An 18,098-nucleotide genomic window follows, 5' to 3' on the forward strand; every position below is an offset into this window, starting at 1 on the left:
TTATCTCTGTTGAACCTATTTTGGCTTAAAAATGTCTCAGCTCCCACATCGTATAGCTTTGAAAAGCTTTGGGACTGACAATTCTGTGCCATGAGTGTGTCAACTCCTGAGAACTGTTACATTCTCCCAGGCTAAAAAAGGCAAGTCTTTCCTAAGGTATATATGAAAACAAACAAGCAAACAAAAAACCAAAGCATGTAGCAGTGCATTAGTTAAAATGTATTAAAAATATATATGCAGCATTTCTTGGGGTCAAATGAAATACATTTGCAATGCGGCATGAAAATACAGAAGGGAGACAAGTGCTAAAGTTATTAAGTGCCATGTGGTTGGGGCATCCATCTGTGTCTGGAGTGCGATGCTATAGAATGGAAAAGGAAAAAAAAAGCAAAAAAAAAGAGGGAGAGAAGGAAGTTTTGGAAGTTTTTTCTTTCTTCCCCAAATTAATTCCTTCCTTTTTTAAAGGAAGTTAACCAAAACTGTTTACCTAAAGTGCTCACACAAAATGAGAATGCAACGACAATATTCTTCCCCGCAAAGCAAGCTGATGAGGCTTTTACTGCAAACATGAAGTAATTTATTTTGTTAATAAATCCTTTATCTGTGTAATGAAATGATGTACAACCTGCATCTGCTAGCAATCCAGGTCCTTCTGTGTTCACTGCCACATTACTTTGCTTGCCTTGTGTTGGCAGATGCACTAAGAAAAATCAGATTCTAACAGTTTGACCTCTCTCACTTCTTATGTTCTCTAGGGGATAATAAAATCCAAGATACAATCCCACAGCAGTTAATGAAGCTTAACCTCACACCCTCTTAATTACCAATGCATTACACCAACTATAGGCATCATACTCCACTCTAAGCTATTTTACATTGCTAAAGAAGTACTACTGTGCTATTATTTAGCAACATAATCCAAGCTGTATGTGAAATCCTTCTTATATAAAATCCTTTGATCCTTATGGGTTTTGATAACTGTATAATTAATGGCACTTAAGAATTTTAAACATTATCTATTTATGCAGCAATAAATATGTTGTTCACATGGTTTTATGCAGCTATCTCGCATTGCAATATTGTCACAGGTTTGGCTAAAGAAACATGGGAAATGAAAAACTGCGATTCGCTGTTGATCTCTAATTGCAACGATATTTAAATAGTTTAAACTCACACGAATTTGAGGCTTTTTCATTATGTTAATTTTTAGTATTTAAAGGACACCAGATGGTAAGTAAGGAAGGGTAAATATTTTCTTTTCAATAACGTATTATATAAATGTCAGTTTAAAGGGCCTTACTCCCAGAAGGGAGGAGGATTCTATTTTGATTGTAAACACTTGTGAAGACAAGGTCTATTGTTAAACAACACAAATGACTGGATACAGATTTTTTTCCTTTGGAGGCCCTTGTACCACAATTTATTTCCATCTCCAGGTAAGGTCGTTAGTTGCATGGAATTTTTTCTTTGACATTCAAAAGTACCAGCCACGAAAAATGAGAATTGTGTGAAGAGAAAAAGGGAGGTAGAATTCCACACTTTAATGGAATAAAAAAAACTCAGTTAACTGAGAGTACACTAAGAGTTTTGTTTTGTTTTAAACTGAGTGAATATATCCTTTGCTTCACACACACAGAAGCTAACCCTCTGATCATGCCATGCTACTCTTTGATATTACTTCTTCCTGCTATGGCTCCATTTCACAACACTGAAAACCAGGAATGCATGAGAATATTAGATAATATTTTCTTATTTATTTCATCATTGTCTGAATCAGTTCATGGTTCCTTTTTAAAATAAAAATGCAACAAAAAGGAAAGTGACAGACCAAGAAAACTAATGTGAAGATGCCAAATAAAATGAAAGTACCCTTATCCAAACTTTTGCAAACACTACTGCAGTAGATAATGCCCTGACCTGACTGATTTAATACCAACCAACAGCAAATATTATTCATAAACAACTTCAGAGATAGTGAATTATTGCTTACAGTGCACAACTGAGAATATCGCTTCTACAGATTTACCAAAAGATTTGTACAATAGTTATTTCCCAACATTGACAACCTGAAAATTTGCTTATTTGAAAACTACTGTGTTTGCAGTTATGATACATTTAATAGGCTAAGAAAGATCTCTGCTTAAAAATAAGCTTAGCATTTCGGCTGTAAGGTCATGAAAGAAAACATCCTAATAAGCAGCCAAGGATTGGCAGACAGGAAACGTGAAATTTTAGCCTGGTTCTGGAAAACCTTTATATTAAAATAGTCCAAACATCTGACAAAGATGAAGCTTTACAACTTCGGAGAGTTCTCAGTGTGGGCACCCTGTAAAGGGATTTCATTCTTTTCAAACAGAAGTGATTCATTTTCCAGGACACCTTTTCACATCCACGTAAACTGTGTCAAGTTCAAAGTAGTTCTGTAACACTGAAAGCTGGACTAAAACTAATATAATTCAAATGTTTGAGTTTAAGCATGGTGGGTTTTTTTTTTTTTTTTTTTTTTAAAGAAACCTGGAAATCACAAGAGTATATTTTGCTAAGTTCATTCTACATTCATCTTTGCAGTGGGAAAAGAATAAGTGTGCATTTTCTATTCTTCATGTCAAGTCATTTTAACCAGGTTGCTGCAGACTGAATTCTTGCAGGCCTTTTTCAAACAGCGCGCATAAGCAAACTGTTGTATTTGAAGCACACTTTCACTTGTCCTTTTTTTTGTTTTAGAAAACATTTGTTTGGGATTTTCTATTTTATTTAAGTAAAATTTTCCACCAAGTCTTTTTACCTTGCTTTCTTTCTTTCAATAAACCATTGTACCCCTCTACATGCATCTCGCAGCTTCCTTATCAAGTGACGCTGCATTTTTCTCTTTTCACTGTGGTTCCCTTATTGTACTTAAAAATACATTGATGCCAGACATATAAAGACTGAGTTGGTGATAAAGATCAAGGGGAATGGGGATTCTGGGGAATGGATTTTATTTTAAGAAGGCTATCTGCCTATTTGAGATAGGAAAAGCATCTTCCTTATAACTAGTACTTTCCTGGACCATTTCCAAAGTAAGTTTTTTTGGACTATTAGTCTTGGAGGAAGTGTTCTTCAGCCTTAATTCTTGTATGTGAGCCTCTGTATTGGAAACTGGTAATCACAGCTTGAACCTCTGATTAATCAGCTGAAGCAAGTGTCGGGTCAGCTGTGGGAGCACAGGTGAGAGTAATTTAGCTGTGCTCCTAGAAGGGGTGGAGCTTGACTCCATCTTCTCTAGACCTCATTTAAGGGCTGACCACCACTAAGGCAGCATCTCTTGGAGATGCTTCCTGGTGGAGATTACTACAGGATTTCCCAGTGAAGGCATCCATATCGGTGAGTTTTTCATTATAAATAACCTTTTGAATATCTGTTATCATCTTTGTATCATTTTACCTTACGGCCTCCTAAAAGCCAACCTTGAGAGTACAGAATTACCTTGTAATACAATTCCATCCTGAAAACAGAAATTTATGCTGTAAAGAATTTACTGCTGGTACTGTAAGTGTGCAGAGTGTTTTTGAGATTCTTCACAGGGCGAATGCAGCTCTAGAAAGCAGTTCTAGATCTCAGGCTTCTAAGTGCCTGTGGGAATGGTCTTAGAGACAACACCGGCCAGGGTCCTAGAGGAAACACATGTGGCTTCAAAGCATGCTTGTTTCTGTTTCCCAGCACATATAACGACCAGCAAGTCTTCTTCTAAAGAAAAACTCTGCACAGGTTTCAAGGCACCAGCAACTTAACAAACAGTGCTGTTCATTGCAATTATTAATTAGTAATTAGGAAATATGATTTGTCCTCATAAAAACCTGTGATACTCAGCATCCAGGCCAAGGCTTAGATAACATAATTATTCAGGAAAAATGGCAAAGAAATCCTCATAGCGGCTGTTTAGGCAAGTATAGGACTTTAATCTGAACCTGAAGTAGTAAAATTGAGTAAAGTACGAATGCAGCCACCACAGACGATAGGTTTTTAGGGGTCTTTTTCCAACTTGCCTGGGACCATCATATCTTGGCACTAACACAGAGAATGAGCACAAAGAACAAAGCACCTGTATTTTTATAACTTCCAGAAGTCAGTTTAGTATCAGTTTTACGATCAATCAAAGAAGTATACTGCACTATTTCTTATTTTATAGTCTATTTGATTGCCACTACTTAAGCTCTTGTAGTAAGAAGTTATCCTTTGTTGAAGAATATAAATTGAATAGGAACGCTCTTAGATGTTTAAAATACTTTCTAAAAACAGCATGTATATAGTTCTGTAGGTTTTACCAGCGGTGTATAATTTTTCAGCATTACATCTTAATGCCAATTTCCTGAAGGAGCTTTGACTACAAAAGGCATGAATATGTTTTCAAAGGATGATGGATAAATTGGTGGGTGGTAATATAATATATCTTAGGCAGCTGATCAGGGCTTTTTATCCTCTGCTTGTCTTTTAGTTATACGCAATTTCAAGATAATTATGGTCTATAAGAATGTCTTTTCCCCTTCCTACTACCAGCAATATTTGTCTTGGTTATAGGTTCAAGAAACTTCCAATCACATCATAAAATTAGAATAGGGCAATTATGGCATCTCAGCAGAGAACTATAAATAGAGTGACCACACAATAAAGACGTAAGGCACATGAAGAATTGTCTTTATGCAAAATAGCTAGAATACTGTAGAATATACAGAATCCACACTTCAATTTTATAAAATAAAAAACAAGCACAAATAGGTTGACATATATCAAAATCAGTGTTGCTTTTCCAGTGTATAGTCCATTCAGGCACTGAAAATACATTAATTACTAACCTTGTTAAATAAAATGCAATCTTATTCTCAACAGTCAGATACATTGTCCCAGAAGCCTGACTTCATTTTTCTGCCAGGAGAGGACTTAGAGCACCTGAAGGTCCTCTCTTTTAAAGGTCAAGTAAAGCACTCTGCTTTTATGATTTGGACACCTAACTGTGGCCAGTGCCAGCCTCAGACCAACTTTGCCAGGTGATGTCTTTTAAGGTAATACATACTTGCTTTTCAAGAAGTATCCAAGCTTGCCAACTGTGAAAGCACATAATTTTCTAGTTTGATGCCTAGCATATTACAGGGTGACTTCACTGAAACAACTGCAAGACAGCAACACAAATCGGAGAAATCAACTCTATTGCATGTTGTCTGTTAAGTAAATTAAGTGTTAAATTGTTGGGGTAAGAGTAGAAAAGCAGAAGTAGAACTGCTAGATATGTAAAAACACAAATGGAGGAAGAAAACAAGCTAAAATGGTTTTCTTCAACTTTTCTGCAGTAACATTGTCCACCTCTTAAGAATTGCTTCTAGTAATATCACCACAGAGGAATGTAGTTACCATTACCTAGTGGCTACCCCTAAAAGTAAGAAGGAAAGCATTTCAAAATTAGACAGTGGAGCTCAATGAACCACATCAGATTGACTGACCAGAATTTAAAACTGGTACAAAGATGGAAGTATATAACAGTGCCTGTCAGCAAGCAACAGCAGAATGAACAGGAATTATTGATATTATGACTAAATATGAACTATTTACTCAAAGGTGAATAAAGAAGAATGAAATCCACATCAGGAGGCTCATTTTAAGACATTTTAATACAATGCACTAAAGATATTAAATTTGATAATTTAATTTTAATGAGAAAAAGAAATGCTATGACCACTGTATTTGATTAACAGTTATTTAAGCATAAACATAAGTAAAAATATGATATTTATTATGCAATTCATAATTCACAATAAAATTCTAACCTGTTTGTTTAGATTACACCATAAAAGAACACATAAAAATTTCATCTCTATATCAAACTTTTTTAGGCTGAAGATTGTTGGAAAAAAAGTTAAGATTTTCCTAACTACAAACATATCATTTCATTGGTAATATGCATTTTCATGAATACTAGAGATAATGTGGAACAGATGAGGCACAATCTATGATACCTGGTAGTGAAAATGAAAAGTAATCAACTTGACCAGAAATAGTCTCTGAATACTCTTAAAGAAAATACCAGGCTACGCTTGATGCAGAAGTAATCAGCAAATTATATATTACTTGTGAAAGAAGCTTTAGAAAAATATAAAATATTTAATGAAATTTTCTAAGATTACTCCCCATACTTCTGTATTTTTTTATAGTGTCGATGAGGACTGTTTCTTATAATGGAAAGTATCAGTGTTTGATTAGAAGCTCACTGAAATCTTAAAGGAACCTTTCTATACAATCTCATTCAAAGACAACCATATTTCCTGGTATAAAAAAGCCAGTCAGAATGAAAAGTCTGAATAAAGGAGGTTTTATTTCAAGATGTTTGTATGGGAAATTGGTAATACAGCCTCAACCTCTGATTAATCAGCTGAGGTGAGTGGAGGGTCAGCTGTGGGAGCACAGGTGAAAGTAATTTAGCTGTGTTCTCAAAAGGGATGGAGCTTGACTCCACATCCTCTAGGCTTCATTTAAGGGCTGACCGCCACTAAGGCAGCATCTCTTGGAGATTGTTCCCTGGTGGAGATTGCTTCAGCATTCCAGTGAAGGCATCCATATCGGTGAGTTTCTCCCTATACGTAAACTTTTGAATATCTGCTACCATCTTTTTCCACCTTATAGATGTTAAATGCTGTCCTTTCTTATAGGAAACTGCAAAAAAATCAAAAAAAAAATCTGTGCATATTGTATACTGCTTCTCTCCCTCCCCAGTAAATCTGAAGTTGCTCCACTACTTTGTGTGCTTAGATTGATGGAAGCTGTGAACAGTTGGGTTTATTCAAGCTATTCAGTTTAGCCAGCTTGTCTGTCAGGGTTTCTTCCAAAATCAAAGTGAAGGATAAGTAGACCTAGACTGATCCTCAGGAGGATCTTATTCCGTATTTTTGCAGAGGCAGGTTAGCAAGTTAAATTTAATTCCCAAATCTGGCTAGTGTAAATATTTCTGCACTTTCCAACATATTCTTGTGCATCACCTGCATTAATTCATTTGTTGCTTTATAAATTTTATGATTTATTTAAATTCATCAAGAAATTAGAACTTTACTAGTTAAAAGCTATGAGTCTTTACCTTTAGGATATTGGCAGGAGGGTCCTGAGCAGAAGCAACAAACAAGTCATGTCCACAAACAACTCCCTCTGCGAGAAAATATTTGAACAGCAGACTGGAGTAAACACCATATTTATCTTCCTCTGTGGAAACAAGAATGTTTGTAAATAAGATTCCAAGCAAACAACCAGAACAAACAGCAAAATAAAAACACCTGCCTGTATTTTCATGACATTATAAAAAGCCTATGTAATGTAGATTTGAATGAATAATCCCTTCAGCTTCAAGATTACCAACACTGTTGTTTGGGAGAAATATTTATAATACAACTTCCTTTTCTTTAAAAAAGAGAAATATGATTAGAAAAGACATGAATTAAACCCAACTCTAAACCAACATCTTCAGATGTTAAAAAAGAAAGCAAAAAAAAGCATCATAACACAGTAGTTAAAAGTTACAACTAACCAAGTATCTACATAGACCAAAGGGAACAGAACAAGTAGAATGCTATTGGTACTACTGCAAGCAATAGATGGATCCAGCTTATTGTAGGCTGTGGGTTTCAAGAACTCAGATTGTATTAATCTACATTTGAGACTGTTAATGTGCTCACAGGTGTTACAGAATTACAAACTGCAATTTCTTTGAAAGTTTAGTACTCTTAAATATTTCATACTGTTTAATCTAGATGCATAAAAGCTCATTAATAGTGTTACTGCAGAACCGTTTTCCTAGTAACGTGGCTCTGTACATTGTGATGTGAGTGGATGATGTAGATCCATTTATGAGACTAGATGGAGATAAGAGTGGTTTTGGCTAAAAACTGAAGCACAGAGCTGCAAGGAGCAAAAAGTAGAGCTGATGCTGACTAAGGATTTTAAGAACTATTAGCCTTATCTTTTCAAATTTATTTAAACTGCAGATCTGAAGTTTCTTGAAGTGGAAAAAAAATAGATTTACCTAAAGTTATTCTCCTTTGCATCTAGAGTCCAGGAACTGAAACGCTTCCCATCCCAGTAGACAGTGACTATCTTTACAGACATTCCTGCTTTATTTGCTGACTGCAGTATTATTGATGTTATTTACTGTATATTGTCTTTCATATGCTAATCCCTCCAGTTATGAAGCTCTCAGTCTTATAGGGGCCTTTGGCTCTCAAACTAAGTGGCAGTATTATATCTATTTAACTTAAAGTAAAAAGTCTGAGCTACCTAGAAGAAGTCAACAAGCCCCCCATATAGTCACATCACTGCAGCAGATGTCAGTGGAGGCAACACTGTTAGACCTCCCTCCCTCAGAACAAAAAATGAAAAGAAACATTTTTTTCTTGGAAGAATCCTCAGCTGTAACATTTATCACATCTTCCATGGATTGAAGATCTTGATTACTTTTGTTTACAGCTTAAAGTTCACCTTCATCATTTGGAGCATAGAAACACTGAGTAGTATTGAATACAAACAAGATTTAACTCATATTTAATGGAGAATAAGCCAGTTATCACATTTAGCTCCAGCTTCTTATGGTTTGGATGTGAGTGTGCAACTACACAGAGACTTTCTGGATCATTGTTTTTAATATTATTTATTAGTAAAAACCTATTAAGTGCTGTGCCAAACATAAGACAGGAAGTCCATAAACTTGGGTAAATCTAAGAAATCACATTGTGCATTGCTGATGATGTAACTCAACTAGCAGGAAATCTGGCTGGAGTAGTTAAGAAAAATTTTTTTCTTCAAATTTTCTTTGAAATGCTGAAAAGAATGAAGTGACAGGGAACAGGATATAAACTCTTTCATTGATTTATCCTTAATTTATTCTGTTGAGTGATAGATTTTGGAATATAACAGGACTGAAGAGGACCCTCTTACACTGACACAGCCTTCCAAATCACATAATGCTAATCGGTGAAGGCTTTTCAATTTATCAAATTAAAAACATTTCCATTTGGTGTGAGAGAACATCACTTTAGTGTTAGGTTTCCCTTTAGTCTTCTCATAGTGATTTTTATAACAGTAAACTTAAGAGGGAAAGCAGGAAAATAAACTACCGGGGAGTGATCTAAATATAAAACACCTTATGGTCTGCTACAGTACTCAAAGGATTAAATGTGTCTCAGAGAGCCTTTACAAACAGTGTATCTTGAATTGTTAAAGTCAATGCATCTGTAAGAATCCCTCAGTTCTTCAATTTGTCACATTGAGGATGGCTTTTTATTGATTCATTTCTAGGTCACTAAACTTTTGTGGTATTCAAAAGATCTAAAGTGCACCCATATGGGGCTTTTCTGATAGCATCCATTGTGCCCTGGCTTCAATAGTTACGTTATTATTCAAAACCATAGGGGTACAGCTTTCTTTTTATAAATAAACAAACAAATCAGTTAGCACAGGTATTTCAGAACCTCACTGATTATTTTGCTGATAATTTTGGTGAAATATTTACAAGTGTTTCTGTTTGCTGATAACTTTTGGACTTACTATTCGATGGCAACATTCTCAACAGTTACATTTATTCTCCCAAAACTAAACTGATGTCTAAAAGGACTACCTCCTTCTATACATGTCAGAACCAACACTTAAGTGTGTTTCAGTCAGCCAAGAAACTTAAGAAAAGCCCAACCTTTATTCTTAGCCTCCATACTAAAGAGCTGTTCCCCCAACAGCCTTCATTGTTGTGAAGTTCACTTTCTAGCTAATAAGGCGCATAGACAAATGAGACTCGTGCAGCTGCAGGCTCTTTTCTGGGCCCAGTCACCTCAAGTCACACAACAGTCCATAGTCTTCTCTGATTCTTTTTGAACAAAGAGTATTCTGCAGCTAAGTAGCAGGTGAGTAACTAGTGAAGCGTAAAACTATACAAGGAAAAGAGATTATTTACCTACGAGTTATGCATATTGTCTACAGGACAAAACCTCTTCTGATCATACAAATAGGAACGCAAATAAAATAGTTTATTGTGACCATTATGTAGCAGCCTTTTTCCACAACAGCTTGCTTTCATGGCCAAAACAGACGTCAAGAAAAAGCAGTGCTGTCAGTACCAGCACAGTGAATTCCAGCATATAACCTTGTTGAAAATAAAGGAGAAAGACCAACTCCTATTCATGGATCTTCTCACCCTTATGCTGTACAGGTTACTGAATGTTTCAGAGACATTCTCAACCCCTTTGTGCCTGGACTGCCTCGTACTGCACAGAAGGATCAGTGGATTGTGGAGTAAGATACAAAATTTTAAGGCATGGAGTTTAGCGAAAGCACAAGAAACAAAGAGAAAAGGTATGAGAGAGGAAATGTAACTAAAATTTCACGTAATTATGGAAATTTATGTCTTTATATGAGGTGTTACTAACAAAAGTCTCCAGCTGTAAGTGATCTCCCTGCAACAGAAGTATTCCTGTTCCAAGGGTGGGATAGAGGAGAAGCACCAAAACTTGCACAGGAACAAAGAGCCAGGAACAAAATTAACTGTAAGAAAACACAGACATATAAATCCTACGTATAACAACCACTAAATGTCTGCATATTGAATGGCACGAAGGTCTTAGAAAAAAAACCCAGAGATCATTTGTACCTTAATTACTTAAGACGATGAGAGCTATAAAAGGAAAAAAATAAGACTGCAGCATCGTAACAGATAGCTTTTTTTTTTTTATTCTTTGCACAAAGCCAGACAGGTTGCCCTGGAGCTGCCAGAAGCCTGTCATAGCCTATCAGTATTGATCATCTTTTCTCCAGATAGTTGTACGGTACGGTACTGTGACCTAAGGTGAGTCTTTGTGAAGCGATGAAACAGTTCTCTAAATTGCTGCAGGTTATAAGATGCGATTATTTTAATCATCTGAAATTCCTTTTAAAAGATACTTTACTAATGTCCGCATTTACGAAGCTTGAGGGGATATACTCTGTGTCACTTGCATTTAATTAGCACATGCCAAAAGTGAGTTGTCAAACATCCAAGTCATGATATTTGGCATTTGGCCGTGCTTCAGAAAGGTAAATTCTGATAACTTGTATTTTGGATAATTATATTTAGCAAATCACTGTTTTGTACCTCCCTGGAGATTATCTTTTTCAATTTTAAAAAGATGATAAGTTCGGTTATACTGACAAGTTGAGGAGAGCTCTTACCAGTGAGGCTGAATAGAACATCTAACAAAAATAAGAGTAGCTAATTAAAGTAGCTAAAACTGCTTCAAGGCCTAAACTGAACAGGTACAGACCTGCTTTTAACTAAACAACGTTAACTTTTTCTAATTGACCTCAGCTACCAACAAAAACCCTCCCACTGATAATCTTTAAAACATTTAGCCATCGGTGACCTTTTCAAGGCTACAGCATCTTAAAGGTATGAAGGAAGGGGGGTCTTACAGAGTACCAAGGGCAGATCTATTTGAGCCTGCAGTCCCTCACTATACAATATGTTTGTTATTCATACAAGGCTTATATTTATAAAAAGAAAATAACTTTGTTTTGAAAAGTCCTGTAAGGCTGGCAACATACAACAGGCCTAAGTACCTCGGGCAGTGGGAGGAAAGCAGTGTGCTTAATGAGCAGCCGTACTATTTGTTGTGGTATGAAAGCGGAGACTTCTCGAAAGCAAATGTTCTGGAGCACTTAAAGGCAAGACAACAAACAAGTGGTTGCACAGTCACATGAAACAACTTGATAGTGTTCAGATTTCATTTCACTCAGGAGTTGGGATGGTTGTTTTACCACTTTTTATAAACCCTGGTACAGTAACACCTCCTGAAATTAAAGTATTAGTTAAAAAACAAAACAGAAAAAACCCACCTCGCTATATAAAACAAATAATCAGGAAGTTTCTGGTTTCTCCACAATCTTGAGTAAGACAACCATGTACTCTCTAATTTTCTTATAAATAAAAGACTGTCAAGGGAACATACTATAGAATTAAGTCCAACTGGAAATCATGATGCTCGTTATTATGATTTAAATTTAAGAAAATTGAGCACTTATTTCAAACAATATTTTAGTCTTATCAGGTAACCTGTGCCATTACTACGTCTCCAGAATACAACAGATAAAATAAATATTTTAATATCCTGAATCTACTATTATTTGGTTAAATTAACCAAGATAATGTGTCAAATAATGAAGATGAGCATTTAATTTGCAAAGGAAGCTAAGCTAAAAGTAATGCAATTTATTCTCGCCTTAGAGAATGTTGAAGGGAAGGAGAAGAATTTAACCTTTTAATAACACTCAGAGTACAGCGCAGAAGGATCTTCCTAGGAGGTTTATCGGTGACAGCTTCAATCCTGTATAATATTAAGCTTGCCTAGACTAATCTCATGACAGATTTATTTTTTTTTTTGTATATTGACAGGGTATTCTAACAATGCAGCTACGATTCTACCTGCACCATCCTTAAAAATTAGTCTAAAAGTTTTTAGACTAATGAGTCATGAATAAATATAGTTCTCCCTTCAAGGCTTTCGGTCTATAATTATATGTTTCAAAATAATATATGGAAAGTTTTATTTGGAAAAAAAATATAGTTTTCAAAGCTTAAAGAGAAATTCTCCTTTGTGTTTAAGATTACTAGCAGACCACAAATACACAGCAATGCACTCATAGGGAAAAAAATCCAGGTAGGTTTCCTATCGTTTTTAAATCACCGTGTCTCATCTTTTTCATCAGAACAAAAATCCTCATTCTCTTTGCATTTGTTTCATTTGGAGCCATTTAGATGAGATCGAATGGATACTTAACTCCATACTCAAGAGTAGCCAAAGGCAGATATATACAAGGCAATAACTGAACAAGGAAATGTGATGCTTCAACCAGGCACTTACTCAGCCTTCCACTGTGGTTCAAGGACTTCCTAAGCTGAATTTGGTATCTATGCTCTTAGTAAGCTTTCTCTTCTACGCAGTTGCTTAACTTCCCACCAAGACCATCATTTTTTATTTTTACATTCACAATGCAACATGGTGATGTCTTTCACCACTTAATTGCGTACCGCGTGAAGAACCATCACCTTCTTTTGTTTGATTTTACAGCTAATAGGTCCATTTGATACCACCAAGTTCTTCTATTTGGACAACTTCTCTTGGCATCAGTAAACTGCTGTACTGTATAGGAAACTGTTAATCACAGCCTGGACCTCTGATTAACCGTCTGAGGCAAGTGTCGGGTCAGCTGTGGGAGCACAGGTGAAGGTAACTCAGCTGTGCTCCTGGAAGGGGTGGAACTGGACTCCACCTCTCCTAGATTTCATTTAAGGGCTGACCACCACTAAGGCAGCATTTCTTTCTGGAGATTGTTCTTTTGTGGAGTTCTGATGGTAAACCTCAACACTTTCCATCTGGACTGAAGGCCTCAGAATTGGTGAGTTTTTTCTATAGGTAACCTTTAGCTATCTGTTTACCACTGTTCTTGTACTATTCCAACTGTATATTACTATTCTTGCATTATTCCACTGTATGGTTACTAATTCAGTGTTCTCAAAATTTAAATGGCTGCCACTAAACAGACAGTGGCCTACAGGAAATTAGGTGATGTCAGAGTTTTTCATTTTATTTTGTTTTTTGGCAGGCAACTGTCCAAATTACTTAGATTTGTGCCATAATATACAGAAGTTCATAGAGTTTTATTTAGAGATTTTTTTTACAATCTCTTACTTTCTAAGAGACATTACAATAGCAACCAGTCTTTGAATAGCTTCCAATGATAGATAAAACGTAAAACTAAGAATTAATTATGGCTTGTTACATTAAGTTCAGATAAATAACCTTGCTCACTGGGAAAATGAGAATGTTGTTCAGCTTCTAGTGGAGGGCCACATAAGCCTTACACAGTTAACTTCTCAGCAAAAGCAGATTAAACATAATGCTTCATGTATGATAAAGAGCATCGTTTCTATGTAGGTTATTTGCTTCTGGAAGCAAGTCCCAATCAAACATTATTTTTCCCCCTCAACCTTTAACCAATTCTCGACCTAAACAGAAAGGAAACCTGGGCGTCTCAGGTACAATGGGGACATGCAGCAGTTTGCAGATACGGTCTGCAAAGGGAAATTTCTTGAAACCTATTTAATCGCCTCAGCTTGTTTTATTCACATTCTGACAGAAAGCAGGCTCCCACCAGCTTTCTCTTAGCCAATTCTGGCAACCAAATGATTAAAAAACTATTTCCCATCCTCCTTAACAAGCCAATATAAAAAGAAAATCCCTTTGTGATGATGAGAAGTCTGAATCATTTAGAAAACTTTGGATCTTTTCAAACGTGTCCTAGGAAGTTCAGAGATTTTCTAACCATGCTGCTTTCAAACAGAATTCTGCAGCATCCCCCATGGGAACTAAGACCTGTCTGAAAGCAGAGTTTTGAGCCACCTCCAGTCATTCCTGAAACAGTGAGAAGTCTGTTCTGAAGGCTGCCCAAAACACCTATTCTTTAATTCTCAGCATAATGAATGTTAAAGACAGGTTATTTAAAATATGGAAATGACCAAAACAAATCAGAATATGGCTTTATGTATTCATATATTCTATACTAACCAATAAGAAGAAGGGTTCCAACAGCTAAGCCTCCACCTGGAAAGAAAACAAAAAGAATAAAGTAAGACTACATTTTAATACTATGTTAGAGAACAATTTAGTTTTCTTAGTTTATAAGTCAAAGAAAGGTGATAACGGGGAATTTAAAAATATAAAAGTGAACAACATTTTAATTACCTTTGCAATACTTCCTACAATTCTCTATTATGAAATAATTATACATTACATGTAATTATATATTACACATTACAATTACTTTCACAATATACTGTATTATCATCATCGTCGTAAAAAGATCCTGCACAGCTCTGCACAACTATACTCAAGTACCACAATAATGATTTATGCTCTAAGCCAGTGGATGACTCAAGTAACAAAATACTCTCCAAATGAAACCCATATTAATCACTACCAGGAAATATTGTTTTGCACCCTGAACCACATCTGCAGTGTGGCCTAGTGAGATGCTCACAACTTCTCACTGAAGCTGCCCAGGCAAAATCCTGACTCCACTAGTATTTATTAGACTACAGTCAGGCCAGGAGACCTAGCAATAAGGCAGGGAGGGTTCTGCCCAGTAAGAACTGGGCCGATGCTTCATTAACAGTGCAACACAAACCTGAGAAGAGCACAATTAACGTCTCTTTTAGAATGCCTTGGACACAGCAACCACTCCATGAATGCTGCTGATTGAAATGTTTGTTTCAGTGTAAATTTTGACCAATTTACGATGGAAGCTACTTTTTTTTTTCTTTCTTGTTGCTTAGATAATTGCAATCAATGCTCTTGTTCCAATTGTGGATGACTGAGTGGATAAGGAACAAATGAATACATCTACTATGTTTTGATATGAGGTTTCTTATCCCATCAATCCCAATAGGAAAAAAAAAAAAAAGATTATGAATACTTGCTCTTGCTTTTATTTGCTCCTCAAAGAGAACACAGGTACAATTAAGTAACAGTGGTTTAATAGTTGTCCCAAGAGGGAATTTTAATAAGGAAGGGGAAAGTTGAACTTATATTTTGCTTTCTCTGAACAGTAAACAAATTTACATTCTGAATCCTGAGAGAGAATATAGTGAAATAACTCCAAGACAGACTACAAACATTTTACCTAAGAAGCATTGGGATGGTCATACATAAGCAGTCAATCACAGTGCTTTATTTGAAGGGAACTGCAGTATGTCTTCTTAATTACTTCCTGCTCTGAAAGCAAGCTGGGAATGAACTGAATCACATCAGCGTACCAACCAACACTTGCCATACAAGAAGTCAATGCTGGATTCTGAAGATGGACCCTCGTGAACAAGTTAATTCAGTCTATCAATTCAAGTGCTCATTAAGCTTCATTTGAAATTGATTCCAGTAGGGATTGGATGGATTTCTTTGCCTTTAGCTCTGCTGTCAGGACTACAAATATCTGGAGCACCTCTGAAGTTGATCTACACCCACGAGGAAGAGTAAAGCAAATTTCTCTTGCAAAGACCAAACAGTTGCTAAAGGACTAACTACAGCAGCCTTTGTTTTGATCAAGAGCCAATGGATTCTGCATTCATTGCTGATTTATGGGAACTAATTTCTCACTCCTTAATGCCACTAAGTGACTGCGCTTCTATGGAATCTCTTATAGAAGTCATCAGATGACTCAGAATGCAGTTCAATTATACAGAATATCACACCAGAAGGATTTCCCACATCATGATGCTACAATGGCACATCACAGTGCAAGCGTTTAGTGAACTTACAATTTCAAAGTTAGATCTTGGCACATCACAAGTAATTTAAACCAAGATCATAGAATCATGGCATGACTTGGGTTGGAAGGAACCTTGAAGCCCATCCAGTTCAAATCACTTGCTGTGGGCAGGGTGCCCCCCACCAGCTAAGGCTGCCAAGGGCCCACCCAGCCTGGCCTTGAGTGCCTCCAGGGATGGAGCACCCACAGCCTCTTTGGACAACCTGTGCCTCATCATCTTCATGGTGAAGTATTTTTCCTAACAGCTATACACAGTATATAGTTCTCAGTTGTTCTGGTAAGCTCATGGAGTACATGAACATTTCTTAGATAACTAAAGCAAACAAACACCTGAGTACGAGAATGAAATTCCCACACTCTAATTCACTGATTTTTACAAACCTGAAAGTTCTAATATAACAGGAAAGGAAAAAATTCCCAAATCAGTAATCACGCAGATGGTTAATAGGAAGAATGCTTTAAATACACACTGCATTCAGTTCTTCAGGGAGACAGGACACATGCAGTGCTAACAACAGCTGTTTAAAACTAGCATAGTCTATAAAGCATGTGGAAAGAAACAGCTCAAAACTATGAGATCTTACCAAACCACATAAAAAAGATGATCAAAATAGCCATAAGCAAAGATATTACCTCATGGCAATAATGTCTTAAAGTCCTGGTTATCTAAAGCTCCCTTGTAGGCATCACAGAAGTAGTGTCCTTGTTGTTTTAAAATAGGTTGCAGCTTCTGGACATGAAAGGATATGAAAGAAATGAAGAAACTTAAGTTAGCCCTGCGAAGGGCCACTGTGACGGGCACACGACCTCAGTTATCACAGCCTACCCAGAAACCAGTGATTTAAGGGAGAGGAGGTTAGGGAAAACTCTATTGAGAGTTTTCCAGTCTTCAAAGATGCCACATGTGAAAACAGTTTGAAAAATATTCTAAAAATGTCCATTCCTAGGACTGAAGAACATTCCTGATGTTCAAATTCAAAACCTGTTAGGTTGGGAAATGACTGAATATTTGCAAGAGAATGAAGAGGTATTTTAGAAGGGATGCTGGGTTTGTTGGAAAATGTTACCCCAGTGTCCATAAGAAGGCATTCATTGTGTTAGAAAGTGTCCTGAGACTTTGGGGCCTGTTATTGAATGGAGCTGTTCACTGCTTCCTACCCATGCTACGCAACAGCTACTAACAACACGAAACAGGAACAACTGAAATGCTCAGTGCAAATCTCAGAATCATAGAATGGCTTGGGTTGGAAGAGACCTCAAAGATCATTTAGTTCCATTACCCCTGATGCAGGGAGGGCTGCCAGTCACCAGATCAAGTGCAGCCCAGGGCCCTATGCAGCCAGGCCTTGGATACCTCTGGATATGGGGCTTGCACAGCTTCTCTGGGCAGCCTATACCAGCATGGTTATGTCACTGAAGGGTTTCACACACACTGAATGAAATAGATGTCTCTTAAAGAGGACGACCTTACTCTGCAAGGCTACTACTACTTGAAGGAAATGTAGGTGTTTTCTGCAGACTGTAAACCAATAAACATATAGAAGCAAACACAAGCATGCTTGTCCTTAGGATACCCATGTTGCAGTGTTTTTTTTTTTTTATAGAGCAATGATTGTATGCATCACTACTCATACAGACGGTCCTTAGAAAGGAAACACATTGCTATTTCCATGCATTTGTTTAGGTATAAATGAGCAAAGCTGCTGCCAGGCCTCCCCCCAGCCCCAGCCATCCCCATGGCTCCA

General features: G+C 36.7%; 1 protein-coding gene across 1 annotated transcript in view; it reads right to left on the reverse strand.

Moving 5' to 3' along the window:
* Positions 1-18,098, reverse strand: part of ELP4 (elongator acetyltransferase complex subunit 4) — a 118,372-nt gene that overhangs the window by 99,727 nt on the left and 547 nt on the right. The window contains exons 2-3 of the mRNA XM_015863490.2: positions 14,598-14,633; positions 7,100-7,221 (exon numbers count right to left, since the gene is read on the reverse strand). Of these exons, the coding sequence (XP_015718976.1) occupies positions 7,100-7,221; positions 14,598-14,633 (158 nt within the window). The remainder of the gene's footprint in view (positions 1-7,099; positions 7,222-14,597; positions 14,634-18,098) is intronic.

The sequence above is a fragment of the Coturnix japonica genome, chromosome 5, assembly GCF_001577835.2.
Source record: "Coturnix japonica isolate 7356 chromosome 5, Coturnix japonica 2.1, whole genome shotgun sequence".
NCBI classification, from domain to species: domain Eukaryota; kingdom Metazoa; phylum Chordata; class Aves; order Galliformes; family Phasianidae; genus Coturnix; species Coturnix japonica.